This window comes from Anguilla anguilla, chromosome 3, assembly GCF_013347855.1.
Source record: "Anguilla anguilla isolate fAngAng1 chromosome 3, fAngAng1.pri, whole genome shotgun sequence".
NCBI classification, from domain to species: Eukaryota; Metazoa; Chordata; class Actinopteri; order Anguilliformes; family Anguillidae; genus Anguilla; species Anguilla anguilla.
The window spans coordinates 66522929-66544903 of NC_049203.1; the positions used below are offsets into that span (position 1 = coordinate 66522929).

At 45.4% G+C, this 21975-nt stretch overlaps 2 protein-coding genes across 2 annotated transcripts; both read right to left on the minus strand.

Moving 5' to 3' along the window:
- Nucleotides 1-1418: 1418 nt before the first annotated feature.
- On the minus strand, nucleotides 1419-6773 carry LOC118222691 (myosin light chain 3, skeletal muscle isoform-like). The gene is made up of 6 exons (XM_035408460.1): nucleotides 6692-6773; nucleotides 6021-6171; nucleotides 3433-3576; nucleotides 2860-3033; nucleotides 2277-2354; nucleotides 1419-1942 (listed from the first exon to the last, which is right to left on the minus strand). Exons 1-6 carry the CDS (start codon nucleotides 6692-6694, stop codon nucleotides 1914-1916), a joined length of 579 nt encoding a protein of 192 aa, XP_035264351.1. The 5' UTR covers nucleotides 6695-6773; the 3' UTR covers nucleotides 1419-1913.
- Nucleotides 6774-10706: 3933 nt separating this feature from the next.
- lancl1 (LanC antibiotic synthetase component C-like 1 (bacterial)) lies at nucleotides 10707-21748 on the minus strand. The gene is made up of 10 exons (XM_035411203.1): nucleotides 21582-21748; nucleotides 20913-21058; nucleotides 18661-18778; nucleotides 17504-17711; nucleotides 16448-16595; nucleotides 15790-15936; nucleotides 15061-15243; nucleotides 13589-13765; nucleotides 12524-12596; nucleotides 10707-12127 (listed from the first exon to the last, which is right to left on the minus strand). The coding sequence occupies exons 2-10, from the start codon at nucleotides 20997-20999 to the stop codon at nucleotides 12051-12053; spliced, it is 1218 nt and encodes a 405-aa protein (XP_035267094.1). The 5' UTR covers nucleotides 21000-21058; nucleotides 21582-21748; the 3' UTR covers nucleotides 10707-12050.
- Between the last annotated feature and the right edge of the window lie 227 nt (nucleotides 21749-21975).

A 21975-nucleotide genomic window follows, 5' to 3' on the forward strand; every position in this document is an offset into this window, starting at 1 on the left:
ACCATTGACAGGTTAAACGAAGCCTTTGGTTTGATTGAACTCTTCTATGCTAGATTCCCACAGTTGCTGTGTGTGACTGGTAGCACTCTTCCCCTATATAGTACCCTATAAGCAAAGAATGCTGTCCCTTTCACGATGGTTTTCCCCTTCCTGGATAGAAGTGGGACCTGACTACCAGAAAGGAGAAGATGCATTTATGGACCATATTTTGATGTGCAAATACTTACGACCCAAAGGTTCTGAGTTTGTATTATTATTGTGATATCTTATGTTTATTCTTGGTTCCTCATAAATGAAGTACCAGTATGGGCTATATGTTTGCAATTACCGTAATTTAACATCTGATCGGGTTGGGATGGTCGGTGAGATCACACAAATATGTGACTGCAGTGTTCTTAACTGAACACTGTAATGCTGATGTCACAATCACTGCTAGTGACTGAAAGCAGTGGAGTTCCAGAATACTGACTTAGAATTTTGGCAAAAAAAAACAAAAAAAAAAAAAAAAAAAAACGAGTAAATACTGTGCTGCATGGTAGTGATGGCAACCACAGCATATGGCTAAAAGAGAGTGCTAATTCCCCTGATGGACTTGTGTGCTGCCACATTGTTTCACGCACACACACCAGCCATTTCTTTTCACAGTGCCTCAGCTCTCTGTTTCCTGTGCCACTGCATGAATAAATTGCTGGGACGGGAAAATCTGTCGCAATTTGGCATCTGCTTGACAGCCACCCTCTGCCAAGTCGCTCTCAGCAGCCTGGCACACAGCTGGCTCGGACCGGGCAAAAGAACCTTGGGTATTCCCTGGTCACCGAGCAACAATGTCTGTAATGGGGACACTTGTGGTTGACAGTGAATCAAATGTTCGAGTGCTGCATGGGCCTTCTGGCTGTGTAGAATGGTTTCTCCACGCAGGGCATTGACAGTGGAATAAAGAAAAGCGGCCTTCAACCATGCTTACGTGCTCCGAGGTGCCATTGAGATGTCAGTAGTGTCACTGAAATGAGTTTCTTGCATCCCTCTATACATCCGTGGATGACAGACATGCTGAGTCGATGTTCTCAGGGCCAAGCCACAAAAGCACTGATGTACAGGCTTGAAAATATATTTACATGGGAACAGCAAGGAAAAGAAACGATTCGTAAGATTGAAGCAGTTGTATTGTGGCAGAATTCCATTGGACCCTGCTTGTTCTGCATCCTGAGTACAACTCACACAAATTCATAATTAATTCATTCACTAATTAATTAATTCATCCATCCATTCATCCATCCATCCATCCATCCATCCATTCATTAATTCATCCATCCATCCATCCATCCATCCATCCATTTAAACCTATTCTGTCCTTTCTTGTGCAGAAGGCCGAACCACATGCTACTTCGTAAGGGAAATGACAAGGAGCCCAGTCAATGTGTGGGGGTGCATTTTTGTAAAAGTTTATTTGGTGAAACGACAGAGCAAAAATTATTTAAGACTCTGGGCAGGGGGAGGGGTCGGGTGGCCGGCCCACAGTCATTCCCGATGCCTTAGGCACCGCTGGCCGATGGGAGCAGCCGAGATGGGAGGGGCCGGAGGTTCTGACCCCACGTTGTGAGTGGTCAGCCTCCTCTTCCCTTGTTCCCAACCCCTGTGTAACAAAAAAAAAAGGGCACACCCCTGGTCGAGGGTCTTCTGCGGTGAGGTGGCGCCCCGGAGAGAAGATGGGAAAAAAAAAAAAAAAAAGAACACAAACAAAAAAAGGCAAAGAGGAAAAAAAAAAAAAAACAGGAACGGTTGGGTAGCAACAGTTCCATAGTCCTTTGGGTTTCCTTCGGTTGGTCTTTGAAACGGCAGACGGATGTCCTGACACACTGGGGGTTCGCTGGTTCTGCTTCTGCTCCCCGAACCACTCCTGCCGACGCCCGTTTTTACACGGACAGGATGTGCTTGACGAAGCCTGCCGGGAAACAGAGAGCGAGCGTCAAGGCGCGACAGGAAAGAACGAGCCAACACGCGTATTGCCTGTTTCTGGGATGGCACGTGAACCGCCAACCACAGTGTAGCACTGAGCGTGCTCTTACAAAGACGGCAAACATCACTGACACGCAACACTAGTTCTAGTGTTCCAGTGACAGTCACTGACATTAACACTGCTGCATCAGCAATATAACAGGCTGCTGCAGTATAATTCAAATACAGCATAGTAGCACTCGACAGTGCTGGTCACATTGTAGGTCCTTAGGTTGACTTAGACTGTCAGATATGAGCAAGTATGAAAAGCAGGGACTGACTCTCGTAGTTGATGGTGCCGTTCTCGTCTTCCTGACCGGTCATGAGGGCGTCGATCTCACCCTCATTCAACTTCTCACCTGGAACATTTGGGAAGAGAGCCAGGTGAGAAAACATCCCCACAGAAACACATGCTGAAAATTAGTTTTCAGCTTCATCCAAAAAATATATAATTATATATTTGTATAAATATATTTGTACCCTCTTTCATTAAATCATTGTCTACTTGTATATACACACAAAAACACGTGTACAAAAATCACTTTTTGTGGGAAGCCGAAATCAATTTTTAAAAGACATCATCGTCAAAGCTTTGCAGATTACATGATGCATGATTCCAACATCCACTGTGACATCATAACTGCAAGCATCCTGTGGATTATACTGTATGACAAATTATTCCTCCATGCACTGTGACGTCATAACTCTGAAGCATTCTGTGGATTATACTGTATCGCAAACGATTCCATTGTCCACTGTGACGTCATAACGATGAGGCATTCTGTGGATTATACTGCGTGACAAGCGATTCCTCCATGCACTGTGACGTCATAACTCTGAGGCATTCCGGGGCCCGCCCCTTACCCAGTGTGGACAGGACGATACGCAGCTCAGCGCCCATCACGGTGCCGTTGCCCTCTTTGTCGAAGACGCGCAGGCCCTCAACGTAGTCGTCGTAGGTGCCCTTCTGTGGGCTGGCGACCACGCCGGAGAGCATGGGCAGGAAGGAGTTGAAGTCCAGTCTCTTGTTTGCAAAGTCTGTGCAGGGGAGGAGATGGAGGGAAAGGTCAAAAAGATTGTAACAGACAGACAGGCAGGCAAACAGACAGACAGGTAGGGATGGCAGACAGACAGACAGACAGACAGGTAGGGATGGCAGACCCCACCCGCCCTCCTCATGCCTCCTGAAGGTCTCTTTAGATTCATGCCAGGCTTTCATTGTAAATAAGAGTCTAATCTTAATTGACCTGCCTGGTAAACTAAAGGTTAAATAAATAAATAAATAAATAAATAAATAAATACAGTCTTCATGCTCATGCGACCTAATTGCTGTATTTCACAACGAGACAGATGTGTGGAAGTGCATCTCTTAACTACCACTGCTACAGCTGTGAAGCCAAATAGCGGCCATAACAGGGGCCATGACGCGGGTTCTACCTTCAGCGGAGGGGTTGCCAAGGATACCCATCACTTCCTTGTTGGTGGGGTTCTGGCCCAGGGCGCGCATGATGTCCGCCACCTGGTTGTACCCCACACAGCTGTCGCCGACTCTGTCGAACAGTCCGAAGGCCTCTTTCCAGTCTGCGTGGGGGGAAAAAGGGGAGGGAGGGACGGAGTTAGGGCAGGATAGGGGCCTAGCCCAAAACATTAAAAAAACAGCCCCTGACCAAGGGGTGTCCAGACACTTCCAGTCATATAGTGTATGTGCGCTATCACACAGGAGAGTGTTATTTACGGGTAGCACATCTTCAATTTAAACATGATTTCAGCATCAGATCAGCAATATTACAAATGGACGTGTAATATCTGCGAAGCAAAACGGTACACTTGTGAGCTCCTTTAGGTGCCCACATTCTGATTTGGAATGAAAAATCGTGTGGCATTTCATTTTAAACTTGGAAAATGAAATATCCCAGTGCAACCTAAACTCTTGATGCACTGACAGCCTTGATCACAGAAATGCATTCTATTTCACTCGCTACATGTCAGTGAATTTTTAAGTCATACATTTGCTTGCCATTGGCTTTGTAATGCTATAGACCATTTTCTTCTACTGATGTAGCAACTGAAGACCAATTGCAAGCAAAACGTGTGAAAATTACACTCGAGCTTAAATGAGTTACTGTACACTATACTCTCAAAACACGTGTTAGAAACAACACAACGTCGTTTTTTTAAACACACCTCCATATCTAATTATGAACTACACAATTTGTCACTTTCAACATCATCTTGTTTTGAAAAGCACCCCTTAGTAATACATAAATTGTATATTTGTAGCAAAACGTTGACACAACCTGAGTTGAAACTTGAAAATAACATAAAAGTAGTAACGGGAAAAGTGTGCTGGACATTAACACAGCCTTTCTGAGAGTGTATCAACATTTTGGGGGAGAAAATTCGTTTCAGAACAAATTTATGTGAGGTAATTTGAGTTTTACTATTCAGTCACAACCTATGTTCACATAGTTGTCCCCTGTGTCCTACTACCCCTTGTAAATTGCCTGGGGGTAGCTCCACTTAGCACCCCGTTAATTACAACCCACAGCCGACTCTGGGGCCCTCCAAGAGACGACACCGGGCGCTAACAAGAGGCAGCTATTTCTATAGCCTGTATCGGGCTCCGAACCGAAAGCGACCCGCCGAAAGATTAATAGCTTTGTGCGACTCCCGAAACACACAGGCAGCTGTCGTCGTGGCGGCCGACAGGAAATCGACAACCCCCCCCCCCCCCCCAGGGAGAGCGCAACCCCATCCTTAAAAAAAAAGAGGGCACGGGCGTGTCGGTTTGGGGCCCCAAGTCGAGTCGAGCACAGGAATGCTGAGTAGAGGTGCAGCTTACACCCGACACTTTGACCTCCAGAAAAGCCACACTGGAATGTGAACCCCTTCTACCGCAGAACATGCAGTGCATTCCAGGGGTGCTACATTATACTACACGGGTGTCTGGAGTCATCTAACCTTTTAAGGAAAAGAAAATTTTCTGTAGTTTTCCATTTGCAGTATTTAGTATTGGAGGCAGCAGCCATTATCTCAGCCTAATCCGTCTACTATTCAATCGGAAATTTAGATTTTAGTCATAGTTCTTCTAAATCATCACCACTGTGAGCATCATCATCCTCATAAAAAATTAGTACATTTTCTTTTTCAATTTCCCTGCTCACATGCTCCCAGCCTGTTAAATCCCCACCTTTACAAGATGTCTGATACACGTCAGTCTACTGTTGGATCGGCAGCACATATGTGCTTTTGAGGGAATGTCAGGGGTCAAAGGTCAAAATGCCCTATGTAATTAAATCTGCCCTAAGATTCCCTTGATACGTCTGAACGGGGATTATGAGGCATTGCACGCTGGGAAGTGAGAATCGCAGTGCGGTTATAGACAGGTTTGCTAGGGCTCAGAATAGACTCAACACGCCCACCCTCAACAGCTGAACAAATTCGAGCACATTCTGAAAGTCTACTCTGTGTATCCCCACCAGTCGATATTAAGAAATGCTTACAAAGTCCAGATGGGGAGACAGAAAATTCATGAACGACGAACCAGTTTACATTTACCTCTTTGTTAATAGAGTACCTTAAAGAAGTGATTCATTTGTGAAATTATTACTATTACTTACTATTTACAGCAAAATTATCAAGGATGTCTACTGACACAAATTATTGACACATCTTTAACAAGATGCTGGTCTCGTCACCCCCCTTTATTTTAACACGTAATCATGTGGACGGGCCCATGGCAGACAACACAATGTGTGTGGCAGGGCTTTGGTGATTTCATTTAACTGGAGTTTCCCATTGAAACAAATATTGGACTAATAAGGCTACCCACCACCCACCTTCTTGTTATGACATACACCTTTGGGGGGGGGGGAGTGGGTGGGGGGGAGAGAGGTTAGGGCTGGAATGGGGGAGGGTGGGGGTTTTCGCTGGGTAAAGGAGACATCCAAAATAACATCCTCAAGAAATGAACCTTAGCTGTCGCGGGCACGTGAGTCACCACACGCACGGGGGGCTTCACTCACCGTCCAGCTGGTCGGCGGAGACGCCTGTTGCTACTGGCGCCGCTACTGCAGGGGCGGGTTCGGGCGCGGGCGCTGGTGCGGGTTCTGGGGCTGGGGCTGGGGCTGCGGCGGGGGCTGCGGCGGGGGCTTCCGCGGGAGCGGCGGCGTCTGCCTGCGGGGGCCCACACGAAACAGAGAAAAAAACGAAAACAGTTCCTGTTACTGACAGACGCGCTGACAGACACGGACGGCTCTGTGTCTGTCAGAAGCTCGTTTGTTTGCTGTAAACGGGTCAATCCAGACCATACGAAAGATCTGATAGATTATACGGATGTCAGTGGTCCTAACAAAATAGAACTCCTCCCATAGGAGTCAAGGCTATTGGAAACAGCCACTTAAACGTAACATGTGCAAAGGTTATTTTTGAGATATACCGCAGTACATATAATGCAGTTGTTCCCTAATCCCATCTACAACACAGCAGAACAACTTCTTAAAAGAAGAAAAATTGACATTGCGTCCTGATAGCTCTCAGTCGTCTATTTTGCAGTGACATCAGGCAAGGATAGATCCAGGCTAGGGAAGTGCTGCATCCAAATAATGATTTTTTTAAAAAAAGGAAAGAAAAAAAAAAGTTGGCTGTCTTGCAAGTGTTACGTGACCGACTTGGCCCAGAGGAATCGTGTACACACCATGCTGAAGAGCTGACGGAGGAGAGGGAAGTCAAGAAGCAGGAGGAGCCGGTGTCCCTTGAGAGTGGTCCAGCCGCTTGGTCACCGCCCTTCTTATTTATGTCGGGCTGTGATGTCACGGGGGATATCGAATGACGGTTGGCAAGTTCTTTAGCTTTCTTAGGGCAAACCGAGAGCGGACTTACCGCCCCATCTCGGGGCGCAAGAGTGCCTTTAGTGGGGGTGTCAGTTATTTTTAGGAGCTCCTCCCAAGGGACGTATAGAAAAGTCTCCCTTCTGTCAGCACATTTACGCGTGTTTTTCTTATAAATCTTTTCTTAGGCTATGTGCAACTGTGTGATGTTATTTTACCGATTGCACGAAAATTACATTTATTGTCATAGTTTGCTCAAATCCGTTAATATACAATAATATGTTAACGCAGCTCCAATTTCACTTGTGATATCTTTAACCCGCTTGGGAGATATAACCCATTCGCATGCTTGTCCGGAAGCATTTAACACATATCCAATTATACAAGAGGGAATTCATTACATATTAATTATCTCAGAGAAGAAAAAAAAATTATATTGCCCCCGACAGAACTCAGTGAACCAAATTATGCAATCGTTGTACACCTACATCCTAACAAACATAACTTGATATATATATATATATATATATATATATAAATGAAACAAAAAGTTCGCCACATTATAGCTAATAATTGGTCTACTCAGATAGGTTTTCATTGCTTAATGACGTTATAAAGGTGATTTGCTGTGTTAGTTCCTCAGTACAGCAGGAAAAGGGGCAGCAGGAAAGGGGGAGGGGGGGTAGCCTAAATAGCAGTTCAAACAAATGGAAGTAAGCCTAAAGCTCGATCTGCGTTCCTCGAACATAGAATCTTCTGAAGAGCTTAATCGGAACAGGGTAACGGGGAAGGTCCAGCCCCTCACGACGCTTCCGCAGTTCACACAAATATTCCTTCAGACAAATAAGCGACGAAGTGTTACTGAAGTGGGTAATACGAATACAACGACCACACCGCATGGCCAAGTGCGACCCCGCCTTTGAAACCGTAACCCTATCAAATGTTCCTTAAGCAATGTAGACCTACAGTAGGCTACGCCGCAACAGAACGTGTTAGCCTACTAATTTTCTTGCATATAATAATATTATTATTATTATATGCAAGAAAATTAGTTGTTGTTATTATTATTATGTCTACTAATACCATTACTAGTCGTATCTGGTAGTCATATTACTTGTTTATGCTTTCTGACGAAGCAGCGGAAAGAACGGATCTCTCTCTCTCTCGGCTTGCAGTGTACAAGGCCAAGTAAAGTACGACATTTAGCTCTTCTAACTAGCTGTAACTAAACAGTTACTGTATGTCTAATTACTGTTCTAACATTCTCAAATGTAAATAAACTCTACCACATATTCCTTGACGGCAGGTCAAGTCATCTTCAGTTGTTCACATTTCCACATTTGGTGGCATACCCCATATGTCCAACGCCAATCAGGAAGTTTGATGGCCGTGGAGAGCTGTTGGGTTACATAAGGAGGACAGCAACACAGCAAGGGACACCAAGATAAAACCATCTGCAGGCCAGAAACCAGTTTCGTTCTGGATTAGCGAACAGCACACGTTCTGTTCGGAGCTGTCCGTGGTGCTGCTGTTCCATCCGTGTTGCCATTTAAAAAATATATATCTATACAAATGGATAAACTCTGGATATCGTTAAACTTAATTATGGAACTCAGTTTAAAAAAAACAGCTTGGCATCAACAATAGAATCTCGCGTGGGTTTGATCATGGACTGAAAAATAATTTAAGTTTTATAACAACAAAACGAAAAACTAGAAGCTGATATTACACATGGCACGTGCGGACACAGTATGCAATCTGCCCTGGGACAGCTGCCTGTTTGGCTGCCCCCCCCCAAAAAAGGTTAAAAAAAGGTCTAACCCGCGAATGGATGTTTTTTTTTAACAAATGCCCTCAAATCAAATCAGTGACACCATCATTTCCACATTACCATTAAAACAATATATTAATATAAGCCTGATTCAACCACAACACACTCAGAGTAACAGAGTTCAAGATACGAAACCGAATAAAACCCCGTTATGGTACAGGGTATGGCCTGAGGTCATCTGGAAACTGAGAAGGTTGTTGGTTTTATCCCAGGTCCTCTGAGTATGTCGAAGTGTCCTTGAGCAAGACACCTCACCCCCTATTGCTCCCGATGGGCTGGTTTGCGAGGCTGCCTTGATCACCAGTGGTGTGAGTGAATGATAGGCATTCATTCACTGTAAAGCTCTTTGCGTAGTTGTTGCTAGAAAATGCGCTATATAAATGCAGTCCATTTACCATTTCTGTGTTCCTGGAAAGGAATGTAAAACCACAGCGCACTATGCTTTCTGAAAACACTTCACTTGGTGTATATTCTATTTTTAAGTATTATTTTTAAAGGGTGAGATAGCTGTTGCTTGGAAGAGTAGCTTAAATACACAGTGACTATGTTCTTCGGGTCTTCACGTTTTAACACCACACAGTGTTATATTCAACAGATAACATTTGGTCCTGCATTCGAGACTGGGATCAAAGGTTATCTGTTAAGTCTTGACTTAACACTGTTAAGAGTTAAATTAACACCGGGCATTTCACAGTGCAGTCTTCAACAGCTTTACATGTTACATGTACTTTAGGTGGTGCAGGGTTAAGGCCCGACCGTCAAAATTCCAAATCACAGGTTTCCAGGGTGTCTTGCTTGGGACGGAAAGGGGTTTCATCTCCTGCTACACATTCAGGGTCAAGTTACCCGTGTCCCGCGAGGGTCTTTGGTTATAAGAGCAATGCAAAGGTTACAGAGGTCTCTAACCACTGTCCGAAGGTCACATGGGTGGTTTTGGCACCATCACTCTATTGTATGTGTGTTTGGTGGAGGGGGACGTTACCTCAAATATGACCAATGGGTGATGAGCTTATTGGGAGGTCAGCGACATGCGGCAGTTCTGCTCCATTGGGTGATGAGCTTGTTGGGAGGTCAGCGACATGTGGCACTTCTGCTCCATTGTGATTCTGGCCCTACGCTCACTTAGGTGGCCTGGAAAGAATGGGCTGTAAACCGAGCTCTTGAGACAGATGGGCTCTACTTATAGACCCTGCAAACGGGGGGGTATAAAGTTTCTTGGAATTTCTCAGTGTGGTGGTGAGAAATTCTTCCTGTGGAGGGTCTTCTCTGTCCATTCCCCCAGCAGACTGCAGAACAGCTCAACAGTCAGCAGTCATAAAGCAAGCCTACAAAATCTGCTCTCTGGGCTTTGAGGACGTCAACACAAGGGCGTTGCAGGAGATTAGAACTGTGGTTAAGAGGTCAAAGGTCAGAAACACATCGGAATGTCTTGGAGCTTTTCTGGACTTGGGCTGAATGGCCTCCTTTCTGAAGGCATTACGGATTTGACTTTAGTCACAACTGCCATGTAAATAAATGCATTGATTCAGTGCTGCCACCCAGTGTTACATATGTAACACTGCACAGAAATGAATCTAAGAACTAACGTTAACAGTACCTAACACTTTAATTAGCATTGAGAATTAAGTGCGTTGCCACATCATGAAGAACATTCCCCATACAATATCCACTTTACAGTCACAATCCTGGCACTCATAACTTGAATTCCCCAATTCAAAGTCGATCAGTCCAATGGAACTCCAGAGATAATGCAAAATGCCTGGAGTCACCCCTGCAATGTGTTTTTACAAAAAGCCAACTTATTTCAAACAAATACTGTTCTTGGTCTCAGCACAATGAACAGTGGTTTGACACTGTACTTTTACTTTCAATAAACTTTGCGAAGCACAGACTACATGCAAGTATAATCTGCAAAGTGAGTGCCCTTGGCTTAACAGGCTGCAAGGCCTGCCTATCTTCACTGATGCTATACTACACAATTTACACATTATATAATAATATGTAATCACATATAACAACATCTCATGCGTATTACAATGACAGTAGAGATGTCAAGAGGGCAGAACACCATTTTATTGCTGAGCTGGCGGAGCAGGGAAGCAAAAGAGAAACCGTAGAAATCAGATGAAGAAGAAACACAAACTAAAGTACAAAGCAGAGTGGGGTGCACTTACAGTCTATCTACTGCGTTCACCTTATAAAAGCATCACTGCAGTAACATAAAAAGCAAACCCGTCTAATATTTATGCACAGAAAAAAAGGTTACATAGCCATGCATTCTGAACGTAAACATTATTGGAAACATATATAAAAAATGGATCAAATATGCTGCTTATAGGAAACTAACACCGGTCTTAACCATAGCAGAAGTTCACACATATTTTACTGAATAAAGCATTAATTCCAGCAACTCACAGATCTACATAGCTGAACCGAGTCTTACAACCAACAAAATGTGTGAAAATATTCTAGTGGTGGGTGTATAGGCTCAACCATATGAAGGACATTGACCTGCCCATCCAGACCTTTATATAGGCAACCTGGGGCTACACCCCTGTTGTGTGTAGGCCCAAGGAGGCGAGAGGTGTGAAGGTTTTCCAATTTTCTTTCTTTTTTTGTTTAATGAAGAAATTCATGCTGAAGGTTTTTTTTTTCAGTAAAATTTCAAGTGAGGATCACAATGTCAAGAGCTTTTATTAGTGGAGATTTCGTATTAAATGCAACTCAGTTTTATGCGGAATGGTTATATAAACTGAAAAATAAAAATCTACAAATATTGTGCACACAAGATGCCAAGGGAAAGTCACTTTTGAGCAAACTAATAGCAGTGCAATCTACATCATAATATTTTTTCTTATTTACAAATGTCAATTAATCTCAAACAACCTTTACCTTGACAGCCTACCTTCCACTGCATATAAATAATTATTCTCCATTTCCTGGGTTTAAAAAAAAAAAAAAAAACCCATCAATTTACCATAAAATGTAAAGCTAACCTTAAACCAGTTTTGTATTTCCCACTACCTGAATAATCTCTTTTCATACCCACTGTCATCTTTAGACGGACACCCTTGGTCCAGGACAACGTACAGCGTATCCACACAACACTGCTATGGCTTTGTTAGCAGTAGCTCTAAAACATGAAGGTTTACATGCAGTGCATGGACAGGCCACTGTTTTCAGTGTTATGAATGACACAGCGGCAGGGACACCCCACTCAGACAGCACTGTAGTGCACCAGAAAGCCATGCGGCGGACTCTTAATGCTAAACGACATAGCCCCACCCCCCCACGCCGGGGGGAGGAGCCTCACAGCTGCCCCTCCCTGTGGTGGAACGGAGGGGCGTTCCACCGAGAGAAGTGCATGCTGGGGACAGCGCGCTTCTGGGTTGGCTTTACATCTCAAAAGCCGGGAACTTTGACCTCAGGGGCTGCAGAAGATCGGCCAGGAAGTAGATGGTGCCAGCCATGCCTGTGGAGGGAAGGACGAATTCGGAACAGAGCTCCTGGTGGAAATGGACTCAAACTCCCATAATGCTCTGCTGTCAAGAAGTTACCATTTGTTTCATCAATAGATGATGTCATGTCTTTTCTAAGAAAATTAGCCTGTTCCAAATTTAAAAAATGAAACATTCTGTATTTGTGTAAAAACACCGAGATGTTACATTCCTTTAAATACAATATTCTGCATTTGAATATAGTTCAAAGACAGACACAGTTGTTTTGGGTAGTTTTTGAAGAAGCACTTCCTAAAGCTGTGGGGTAAACCAATGATCAGTAATCAGTACGAGCAATAGGATCACTGTGGTCCAAACAAGACACACAGGTGTAGCTGTCACACACTGGGTACCCCACCGCCTTAACCCACCTTCAAAGAGAGAGAAGGGCGTGTCCGGGGTCCGGCAGCCATGTTTGCCGTAGTCCATGCACCACTCTGCAAACTACAAGAGAAGGCAAGTCCTCAGGGAAAAGTTCCATCAAGTCACCTGACAAACTCAAATTTGCAGAATTCCGCCACCAATGGGGAATCAGGCAATCAAACCGCAGCGGGTGACGTGATTCTACTGGGGTAGATTTGCGAATAGGAGGTCAAAATCCACATTCTCCCTCTCTAAAAAGACACAGAGCCAAATTCCTCCGGCCATTGAACACAGCTTCAGAAATCATTCCAATTACACCTGAGCGCTACGCTCGTAGCGTAAACAGCAGCACCCCTCTCTGTGGTGAGATGCGACACCGCAGGACGGAGGAGGCAGAGTCCTGAAACCCGACATGAACGGGATCCTTTATTTTTGGCTCCTTATATAAACGGCTCTGGAGCTCTTAAATCTGTTCGCGGGAAGCGCGCCAGCGCGGCCGCCCTCTAAGACGCCTGTAAAACGAGCCGCGTCGCCGCCGACGCCAGCTCCCACGGGCATCGATGCCAGCTGCCAATCAGAGCTGATGAGGCGCCTGGCACCGTGAAGCGTTCGCGTGCCCTCCCGTCACGAAACGATCTCTGGCCCCGCGCGGCTACGTGCGCTTCCGAAGCGATGAAACGCTAATCACAGGAGCGCAGACGCAAATCATCAGCGAGACTACAACTCCCAAGCGATGTGTAAAAACGGGGGAACAGGACACGGATATGACAGCAGCGTGTGAAAGACATGGTAACAGGAAACAGACTCTGATCAGCGCTGGTCAGGACTCAACACTGAATTGTGCAGCATTGGGATCTGATGCAATGTGGCACGACAGTTTGAACCCGGCTCTCCCGTGCTTGCTGATGGGCTTGGTCAGCCTCTCACCTTGCAGGCCCAGTACAGGTACCGGCGGGTGCGGGGTTCGATCCCCTCTCTCTGTGTACGGGTTGCCTCTCACCTTGCAGGCCTGGTACAGGTGCTGGGGTGTGCAGGGTTTGAAGCCCTCTCCCCCTGCATGGTTAGCCTCTCACCTTGCAGGCCCGGTACAGGTGCTGGGGGGCGCCGGTGTGCTTGTACAGGGCCAGGAAGCCGTACGCGTTGCCGGCGGCGCCGTGGCACAGGCCGTAGCCCTTCTTCAGCAGACCCCACCTCCAGATGACCTCCCCGCACTGCAGCGCGTCCGACAGGTACTGGTCCTCCCCAAACACCTGCCCGGGACAGGGGCGACAGCACAGCCCCGCCTCTCAGTCACTCCTGTCAATCACCCTGCCCCGTAAGCCTACTGCTTACTGTTTTACCATTCGCCCTTTAAGGTGTGAGGTCACAATTAAATGGACTGGTAAATGGTAAATGGACTGCATTTATATAGCGCTTTTATCCAAAGCGCTTTACAATTGATGCCTCTCATTCGCCAGAGCAGTTGGGGGTTAGGGGTTAGGTGTCTTGCTCAAGGACACTTCGACATGCCCAGGGCGGGGCTTGAACCGGCAACCCTCCGACTGCCAGACAATTGGTCTTACCTCCTGAGCTATGTCGCCCCAATTAATGCAATTAGAATGCTCTTAACTGAACATTCTAATGCTGATGTAACAATCACTACTGGCAACTGAAAGCAGTGGAGTTCTAGAACACTGTCTTAGAAAAAAACAAAAAAAAAAAAACACACACATGCCAAAAAACCTGATATTCAAAGGGTTAAATGAGAGCACATAGTGAAGCCAATCTACTTCATTTAGGAAGTTACTGTGGATGAAAGCATCTGCTTGATAGATGATTGCAATGAAATACTTTTTGCCTCGTACCATCTTTGAACCTTTCTTTTCCCTTAATGTTTTTTTCCTGTTCTGTCTTGACACATATTTCAGTTTGTCAGCATTCACTTTCTGTGATAAGCAGATTCAGAACTGGCTGTACCCAAAGCAGATCTAAGGCAGTAAGGCTGTAGGTAATACATTCTGTTGGAAGTCATTTCCATCCCATAATTTGCCAAAGCACGTGGGTGACCCAATAAAGTATTTTCACTGCGTCTGACCTACATTTTAATCTGAGTCTAGACCACTACCTCATTTCCACATACGGTAACTGGAATCAGTAACATCCATCAAGACAGGACTTCAGAGGGCTGAGATTCATCAGCGTGAGCACTAGAGGGCGCCACCACGCTGAGCGAGAACTCACACAGCCCAGTGCCAGGAGAGGGTTCACAGACCTAGATCAAGCTTTTTACTGTATAAGCGCACACACACCCCCACACACAGCGCACACACTCATACATACACACATGCATGTGCACACACACACACACACACACACACACACACACACACACACACACACACACACATCACACACACACACACACACACATCACACACACACACACACACACACGCACACACACACACACACTCTACATTCACAGAGCGGTAACTCCAGGAGCGGTCTCACTGCAGGCGTGTGTAGGCGCCTCTCGCAGCGCGGCGCAGCGCGGGGCAGCACGCACCCTGTGAGCCTGCAGTAGCATGTAGACGACACCGGGGGCGCCGTGGCACCAGTGAACCAGCAGGTCGCGGGAGTCGCCCACGCACGGCGGGTAGTTGCCCGAGGGGAACTTGATCTGGCGCACGAAGTCCACGCTGGGCTTCACCACCCTCTCCAGCCTGTCCTCGCCCACCCCGAAACCTGGCTGCGGGGCACACAGGAGAACTGATCAGAGGCCAGGGGAACAGGGGTGCACCCCTCAGGGAACACTTTCATTTTAGACACCCCATTTTAAAGGATTGAGATTTGAAAAAAAAAAAAAAAAAAAAAAAATATCATGTTTATTTTCTTAATAATAGTCCACATTCCGAACCTTTTTTTTAACGATTTCAGTTCTAGTGTACCTTGTGGATTGGTCCAGACAGTTTTTGTGTGATGAAGAATATTTTAGATATATTTACATAAGTTTACGATGACCTACAGGCTGTATGATGGCTGGTACTAACGGCTTTGTAGTTATCTTCAGTATATTGTCTTGCACAAATTTGTTAATGCCTCCACACCAGCCGTCATAAATGCCAACAGGTCATCAGACACTTCTTTAGGTATCTAAAATATCCATCGCAAACAAAAATCGTCAGTGCCAATCGGCAAACAGCAAGGTTAATTTGAAAATTCCTCAACCAACATTTGTCAGCCAATGGGGTTCTTCTATTTGGAACTGCAGCACTCACTGGCCAATGGGAGTTACCTGCATGAGGAAGTAGTAGATTCCGGATAGGCCGTGGGCAGCCCCCACGTAGTACTCCTGGTACCACTCGTAGAAGAGGGGGGTCTTATCCTGGTACCTGCGTTTCTTCGACAGTCTCTCCCCAGAGGCCAAGATGGCCTCGCAGATCTGAAAAATATGAGTGACAGCTGAGTCATCACAACAGCACAAGTCAGCCTCCACAGGCCATGAGCACGGAACAATTAAACATCTCCCCAGACTGTATTCGCTGTGACAGACATGCCACTGATCCTCCAAAAAACACCCCCAAATCCAAACAAAACAACAGTATCACTGATCACTGTGATATTCGGTGGGCAGCGTGAACCCAAGTTCTTAAAGGCATACTATGCAGGAGTTTTATAAACCAAAAAACAAAAGCATCATAAAATAACCCTGCTAAGGGACATATCTACGATGCACTGTTAATCCCTGTCTTCACGCACTTTTGTCGAATTCACGTACCTTTACCTGTATTTGTTATTCTAAAATGTGCTCAGAACGTTTCTGGGTGAGGAACTCTTTTCTGAACACACACAGCTAATGCCTTTTACTGAACATTGATGTTTCATTCATTAACGCTAAGCTCATGTTTATACTTCATAGAGCAGATTAGCGCTCAGACTTGGTGACCTCTGACCTCCTGGATCAGCTGCATGGGAATCTTCTCCTGTCCAAACTGCTGGTTGACGAAGGACAGGGAGGAGAGGTAGCCAATGCGGCCGTACAGCAACTCGTCCGGCAGGCTCTCCTCCCCCCTGACCACCGATTGGTGGAGCTGGAGGAGCCTGGGGCATCAGGAAAAGGAGCATGACACACCTGAGCAGGCCACTAACCGTACCTGCCAATCACTGCAGAGAAGAGCCAAACATACGTTTGCTGAAGAAGACTGACGCAATGCTTAATGCTGCAATCAAGACTAGGGTTACAACAATGTTAGTTTCATACACTTTTTTAACCCTTTAAGGTGTGACATCACAAACATGTGATGAGAATGTTATTAACTGAACATTCTAATGCTGATGTAATTGAAATACTGGTAATGAAAGCAGTGGAGTACTAGAACAGAACAGAAATTGGGGGAGGGTGGGGGAGGGCATTCCAGAAAACCTACTCTTCAAAGGGTTAATCGACCCGGAAAATGACCTCACTGTAACTGACATGACAGATAACAGGGAATGCTACCCTTCAACCAGGCTGAGTCTATGTGAAAACCATAAAGTAAAACATAAAACAGGTTTGACTCAGGTTTGGTCAGCTGTGAGTGGCATTCTTTAGAACCTCCTGATGCAGTCTGATCTAAACTGCTCAGGGTTTGAACAGTTAAGATCAGGATTTGGACTGCAGGGCTGTACCATGAATCCAGTTACAGCAGTGATTTGAGAGCGAAGCTTTATGAACCCAAAAAGAGGGCAGACCCAATGTGTACTAATCACTGACTGGTACGTAACACTTTGAGTGTGATGGGTTTCTGGCCCACAGCAAAACTCTCCACCCATTCTTCCTCTCCTGTGCCGATCGTACAATCCTGGCAGTGGCTACGCTGTAGCTGATCCTGAGGACGTGTCTGAACTGAAACACAGCGGTTCATAAGAGGGGGTGGGGGTCGGTAAGGGGGGGGTGGGTAAGGCTTACAGTTCACAGGCCTTCACCGCGCAGCTGAAATGCCGCTGGTTCTGCTCCCGTCGGTACCGACCTTCTCAGGCAGTCCTCGGCCTCCTGGGTCCTCTGCAGCCGGTGGTAGACCACGGCGGCCACCGCCAGCGGGCCCGCGTCGCCGCACAGGAAGGTCACCCAGCGCCGCGTCAGGCACTGCAGGGCGCGGCTCACGTAGTCCAGCGCCCTCTGCAGGAAGGAGGACTCCCCGAAAACGTCAGCCAGGTGCAGGTATAGCAGGGCGATGCCTGAGGGGGGCAGAAGAGGGGGCGGGGTTACGGTTGTCTGGACGACGACAGGTCTCCTTTTATTGCTCCTATGTGAACAGCTTTAGCTCTTTGAAGATGCCCTTCCTTTATCTCTGCTAATGACTGAGGCACATAAATGCATTTACTACCAGTTCTGTCTAGAGGGGGAAGGGTAGTGAAGAACAGAGGACTCAGTTACAGGACAGGGGAACGCTTTTCTGTAGCAAGTTGGGCTTATCTAACAAACTGAAAAGGAACAGATTGTTTCATTTAAAGATTTTACAATTAGCCAAAAAAAACCCCAACAATTAAAATCTTCAGCCACACATGTACGTGTGTTGAGTTTTAATTAAAAGCTTTACACATGGTATTCAATCTAGCCACAAAGAAGTTAATCACCCGCCACTTCAGAAGAAGTAAGTTTTTCACGGTAGCGAAAGTGGCAGAGCGCTAGGCTTACAAAGAAAATGAAAAAATATTTATTTCTATTTTTTTTACTATTTGAAATTTGTGGATGAACCTGATACAAGAAAGACAGCAATAGTTAATGTGTCAAGTTTTTTTATGATATTTAATGATTATAATGTTGAGATTTTATACAAAGTCTTATACAACATGGACAATGTAACACAGTTGTTCCCAGCCCTGTTCCTGGAGAACTAGTCCTGTAGGTTTTCACTCCAACCCTAACAAAGCACACCTCATTCAACAGCTAGAGCAGGGCTGCCCAACCCTGCTCATGGAGATCTACCATCCTGTAGGCTTTCAATCCAACCCTAACAAAGCACACCTCATTCAACAGCAAGAGATCTCATTGAGCTGCCAATTAGTAGAACCAGGTGAAGAACCAAATTAGGGCTGAAATTAATGGTAGATCTCCTGACACAGTGTTGTTAGCCGCTGGTGTACCATGACAACAGACTCCGGTGAACCACTGTGTTCTTCTCACCCGTCCATCCAGTGTAGCCACTGCAGTCCCTGGGGTCAGCTGACCGGAGGCCATTCTCCATCAGGGAGAGCAGCTCGCTGATCTTATTGCGCACACGTCCAGCAAACTCCTCAGTCAGCTGCAGAAAGCCACACAACACACGCGCATGCACGCACACACACACACACACACACACACGCTGGTTAGCTCCAACAGCTACTCTTTTAAAAAGATGAAGAAAAACAACCATCCTTTCGAAAATTACTTACAAGGCTGCATTCCCCAATCCCCTTACCACTCACTCCTGACCTCTCGTCTCTGCTTGGCATGCGGTACAGATTGTACACTTGCTTGGATGATTGTGGGAAGCTTTACTTGTCTTTCAACCAACTACTGGCCATATAAGCATCATTACATAATGTCCTGCCCTCACTGGAAATTGCACCTTTATCAAGACCATTCTTTACACGCTGATGGCCACTATTCTCAGCCATGCGCAAAACTATTTTACTGTAAAAACCGCTGTTTATTTTTTGCCCCCTGCAGAAAATGAAGCAAGTGATTTACATACACATCATTAACATTTTCTTTTAATTACTCATTACCTAGTACTGACTGTAAGTCAATTTGTTCTGTTGAGGCTTTTATGTGTGCGATGACACGTCTACGTCCTGCCTCATAACGAGATATGAAAATCCTGGGCACGTGAGATTTCCGATGGTATTACAAACGGAGAGGACCTTTCTCTGTAACTCCGAACGGGACGAGCCTGCACACGTTCGGTGAGCTCTTTAATGCGAGGGTAAGTGGGGGTAACCTCAGTCACCCCTGGCCTGGTTCTGAGTGAGGGGCTAAAGCACTCTGCTGACCCATCCACGTCCAATTACTTCTGCCTGGCCTGACTGTGACTGTGGACCCACAGACTGCTGAATCCACAGGGCAGGGCTATAGCTGGCACCCCCGCTGTCAGACATTCCCCCCGCACTCAGCAAACGGCAGGTCTACACTTAATCCTGCCCGGGGGGGCGGGGGCCCGATTGTTATCCGGGTGGGGGTGGGCTTCCCCATTGTTATCCAGGATTCAGGGGGAAACTGGAGGCTGCAGAGTGGAGGACCGTACAGCTGCACTGCAAATAAAAGGCCAATGACCACAAGGGCTGCCATGCTCAGAAGCAGCTATTCCATAGGCGCCTACTCTTTAGTTTCGTTGGTTGGTTCAGATAGCTACATGGGAGATCACTATACCTGAATGAAAAACTACATCCATACAAATGAGTAGCCACCCACCTCAAACCATCTAAAATACAAATGGGAGGGGGAAAAAAACAAAATAATAAAAAAACACTATTATATCAATGGGCTCTTTTTTTTGCAGTGAGTGCTAGCTTTACTTTTTGTTTTTTTTTGGACAGTAGCAAGTGTGGTGTTTAAATCACACTTAATAAATTAAACAATCACATCAAAAGGTTTTAGTTATTGCATAGAACATAGTGGACCAGGAGCACCAACTATAAAAATAAACTGTGAAAACATAAAGCCCCAATTACACCAGCAAAAATGAGACTCAAGTGCTTCAATGTGGGTCATACAGAAGCTGCATTCAGCAGTGTGTAAACGGAGCTCATGCAGAAGGGATAACATACGCTCCGTTTATTAGCTTATTTCGTGTAAGATCTGCATTTTCAGATACCTGTAGCAAGAAAATTCAGAATTCTACTTTCCATAGATACACTCACTGCTAACATGATAATCCAATAACACTACAGTCAAAAAAAACTATATAGAGAGAATGTCTGTACTGACTGGGCTATCAATCTCGTTATCATCAGGTCAAAGTTATAGCCTAATCAATAAGAAAAAGAGTTATCACCTCACAAGTACTGTACGTGTACTAGGTTTACATTTTGCTCAGATTTGGGAAAATTCAAAAATGCTCATAAAAGTTACTAACACAGATGTTCTTATGGATGGTTGGACAGGGACGAGACACACCACGAAAAACTGCTCTACTCACAGTACCAAAAGAAACAATAAAGACAACCGTTTCAGAAATGATTGTTTATGAATGGGGCCGTACAGCTGACTGCATGTCTACAACATCCAAAGTGACAATGGACGAAGGCATTTTCTGTTGTGACTGCGGTTCCGTTGTACTGTGTTTTGGCCGGTCTGTTCGTTTACAGTGTTTGTTTTATTTTGTGTTCGTACTTCGGGGCCGCTGTGAATGTTCCAACATTTCGTAGGAGCTCTACCTTGCAATTACGGCAACTTACTTTGCCCTGAGAGTCGAACAGGTGCTGTGTGCAGGCTGGTGTCCCATCGTAATCCCTATACGGATTCTTTAAGGCTCTCGTGTCCATTTTTCTCGCTGTGGCGCTGTTCAGATTCTGGGTCAGACAACTCTGTTCGCAGGCCTGTCCTGGAAATTAGACGGCGATATCAGACGTGAGCCTAATCGGGCCTATTTTCTCTAAACGAACACCCCCATTTCTAAAGAGAACGAAACATGCAAATAGCACACTTAAAAACAAACGCTGTGACTGACTGCATCTTCACATGCAGATTTAACCCTCAATATGTTATTCGCGAATTGCAGAATGTGGAATCGTATGCAATCTAATTTGCAACCAGCTAGTAAAATGTAACCAGTTTGTCACGTCATCTAAATTGTTCTTGACTTCTAATTGCTTAAAATCATTTAGTTAGAAAACTCGCTAATGCTACTTAGCTAGCTGTCGACCAAAACTAAACATGGGATGCAACGCTGCATGCTAGCAAGCTAAGCTGCAGGCAGAAAAGAGCACAAACGAAACGCTAGCTACCTAACTTCACGTTAAACTAAAGCCTCGGCGCACGCAAACGCACACTAACGTAACAAGACCGCATATGCTACCCCAACTAGCTAACCCCAAACTATTCATACAACGTATTCAACTAACTACCTTCTTAAGGGTAAGCTGGCGTGCAGATCATATTCATATCCCTTCTTCTGCGAATGTCTTTCTTGGTTGGATAAGTGCGTAGTTACGTACACAACTGGAGCATGCGCTTCTGTCAGAAATACCGTAAGGAAGTTAGCTATACTATTAGCCTAGCCGAGTCAGACCAATCATAGGGTTATAAATACGGATCTCTAATGTAATAATAGATAACTATCTGATTTTGTATCAGCCCTTACGACGCTTCAGACAGCATGCTACTAGTGAAGTTAGATTAACAAAGCGAACAAGACAATTTCAGACACACGCTGAATGAATATTTCAAATTGTATACGTTAACATGTCTTCATAAATACAAAAACGCGGGCAAAATGACGTGACTGCAACAAATAAGATT

Coding starts and splice junctions, on each gene's coding strand:
- lancl1 (XM_035411203.1), bottom strand. CDS start 20,999: ATGGACACGAGAGCCTTAAAGAATCCGTATAGGGATTACGATGGGACA. Junction 18,779..20,912: donor TGTTCGACTCTCAGGGCAAA/GTAAGTTGCCGT, acceptor GGCTTTCTGCAG/CTGACTGAGGAGTTTGCTGG. Junction 15,244..15,789: donor TCTACTACTTCCTCATGCAG/GTAACTCCCATT, acceptor TGTGCCCCGCAG/CCAGGTTTCGGGGTGGGCGA.
- LOC118222691 (XM_035408460.1), bottom strand. Junction 3,577..6,020: donor CTCCGCCGACCAGCTGGACG/GTGAGTGAAGCC, acceptor CCCCCCACGCAG/ACTGGAAAGAGGCCTTCGGA. Junction 2,355..2,859: donor TATCGTCCTGTCCACACTGG/GTAAGGGGCGGG, acceptor CAAATGTTCCAG/GTGAGAAGTTGAATGAGGGT.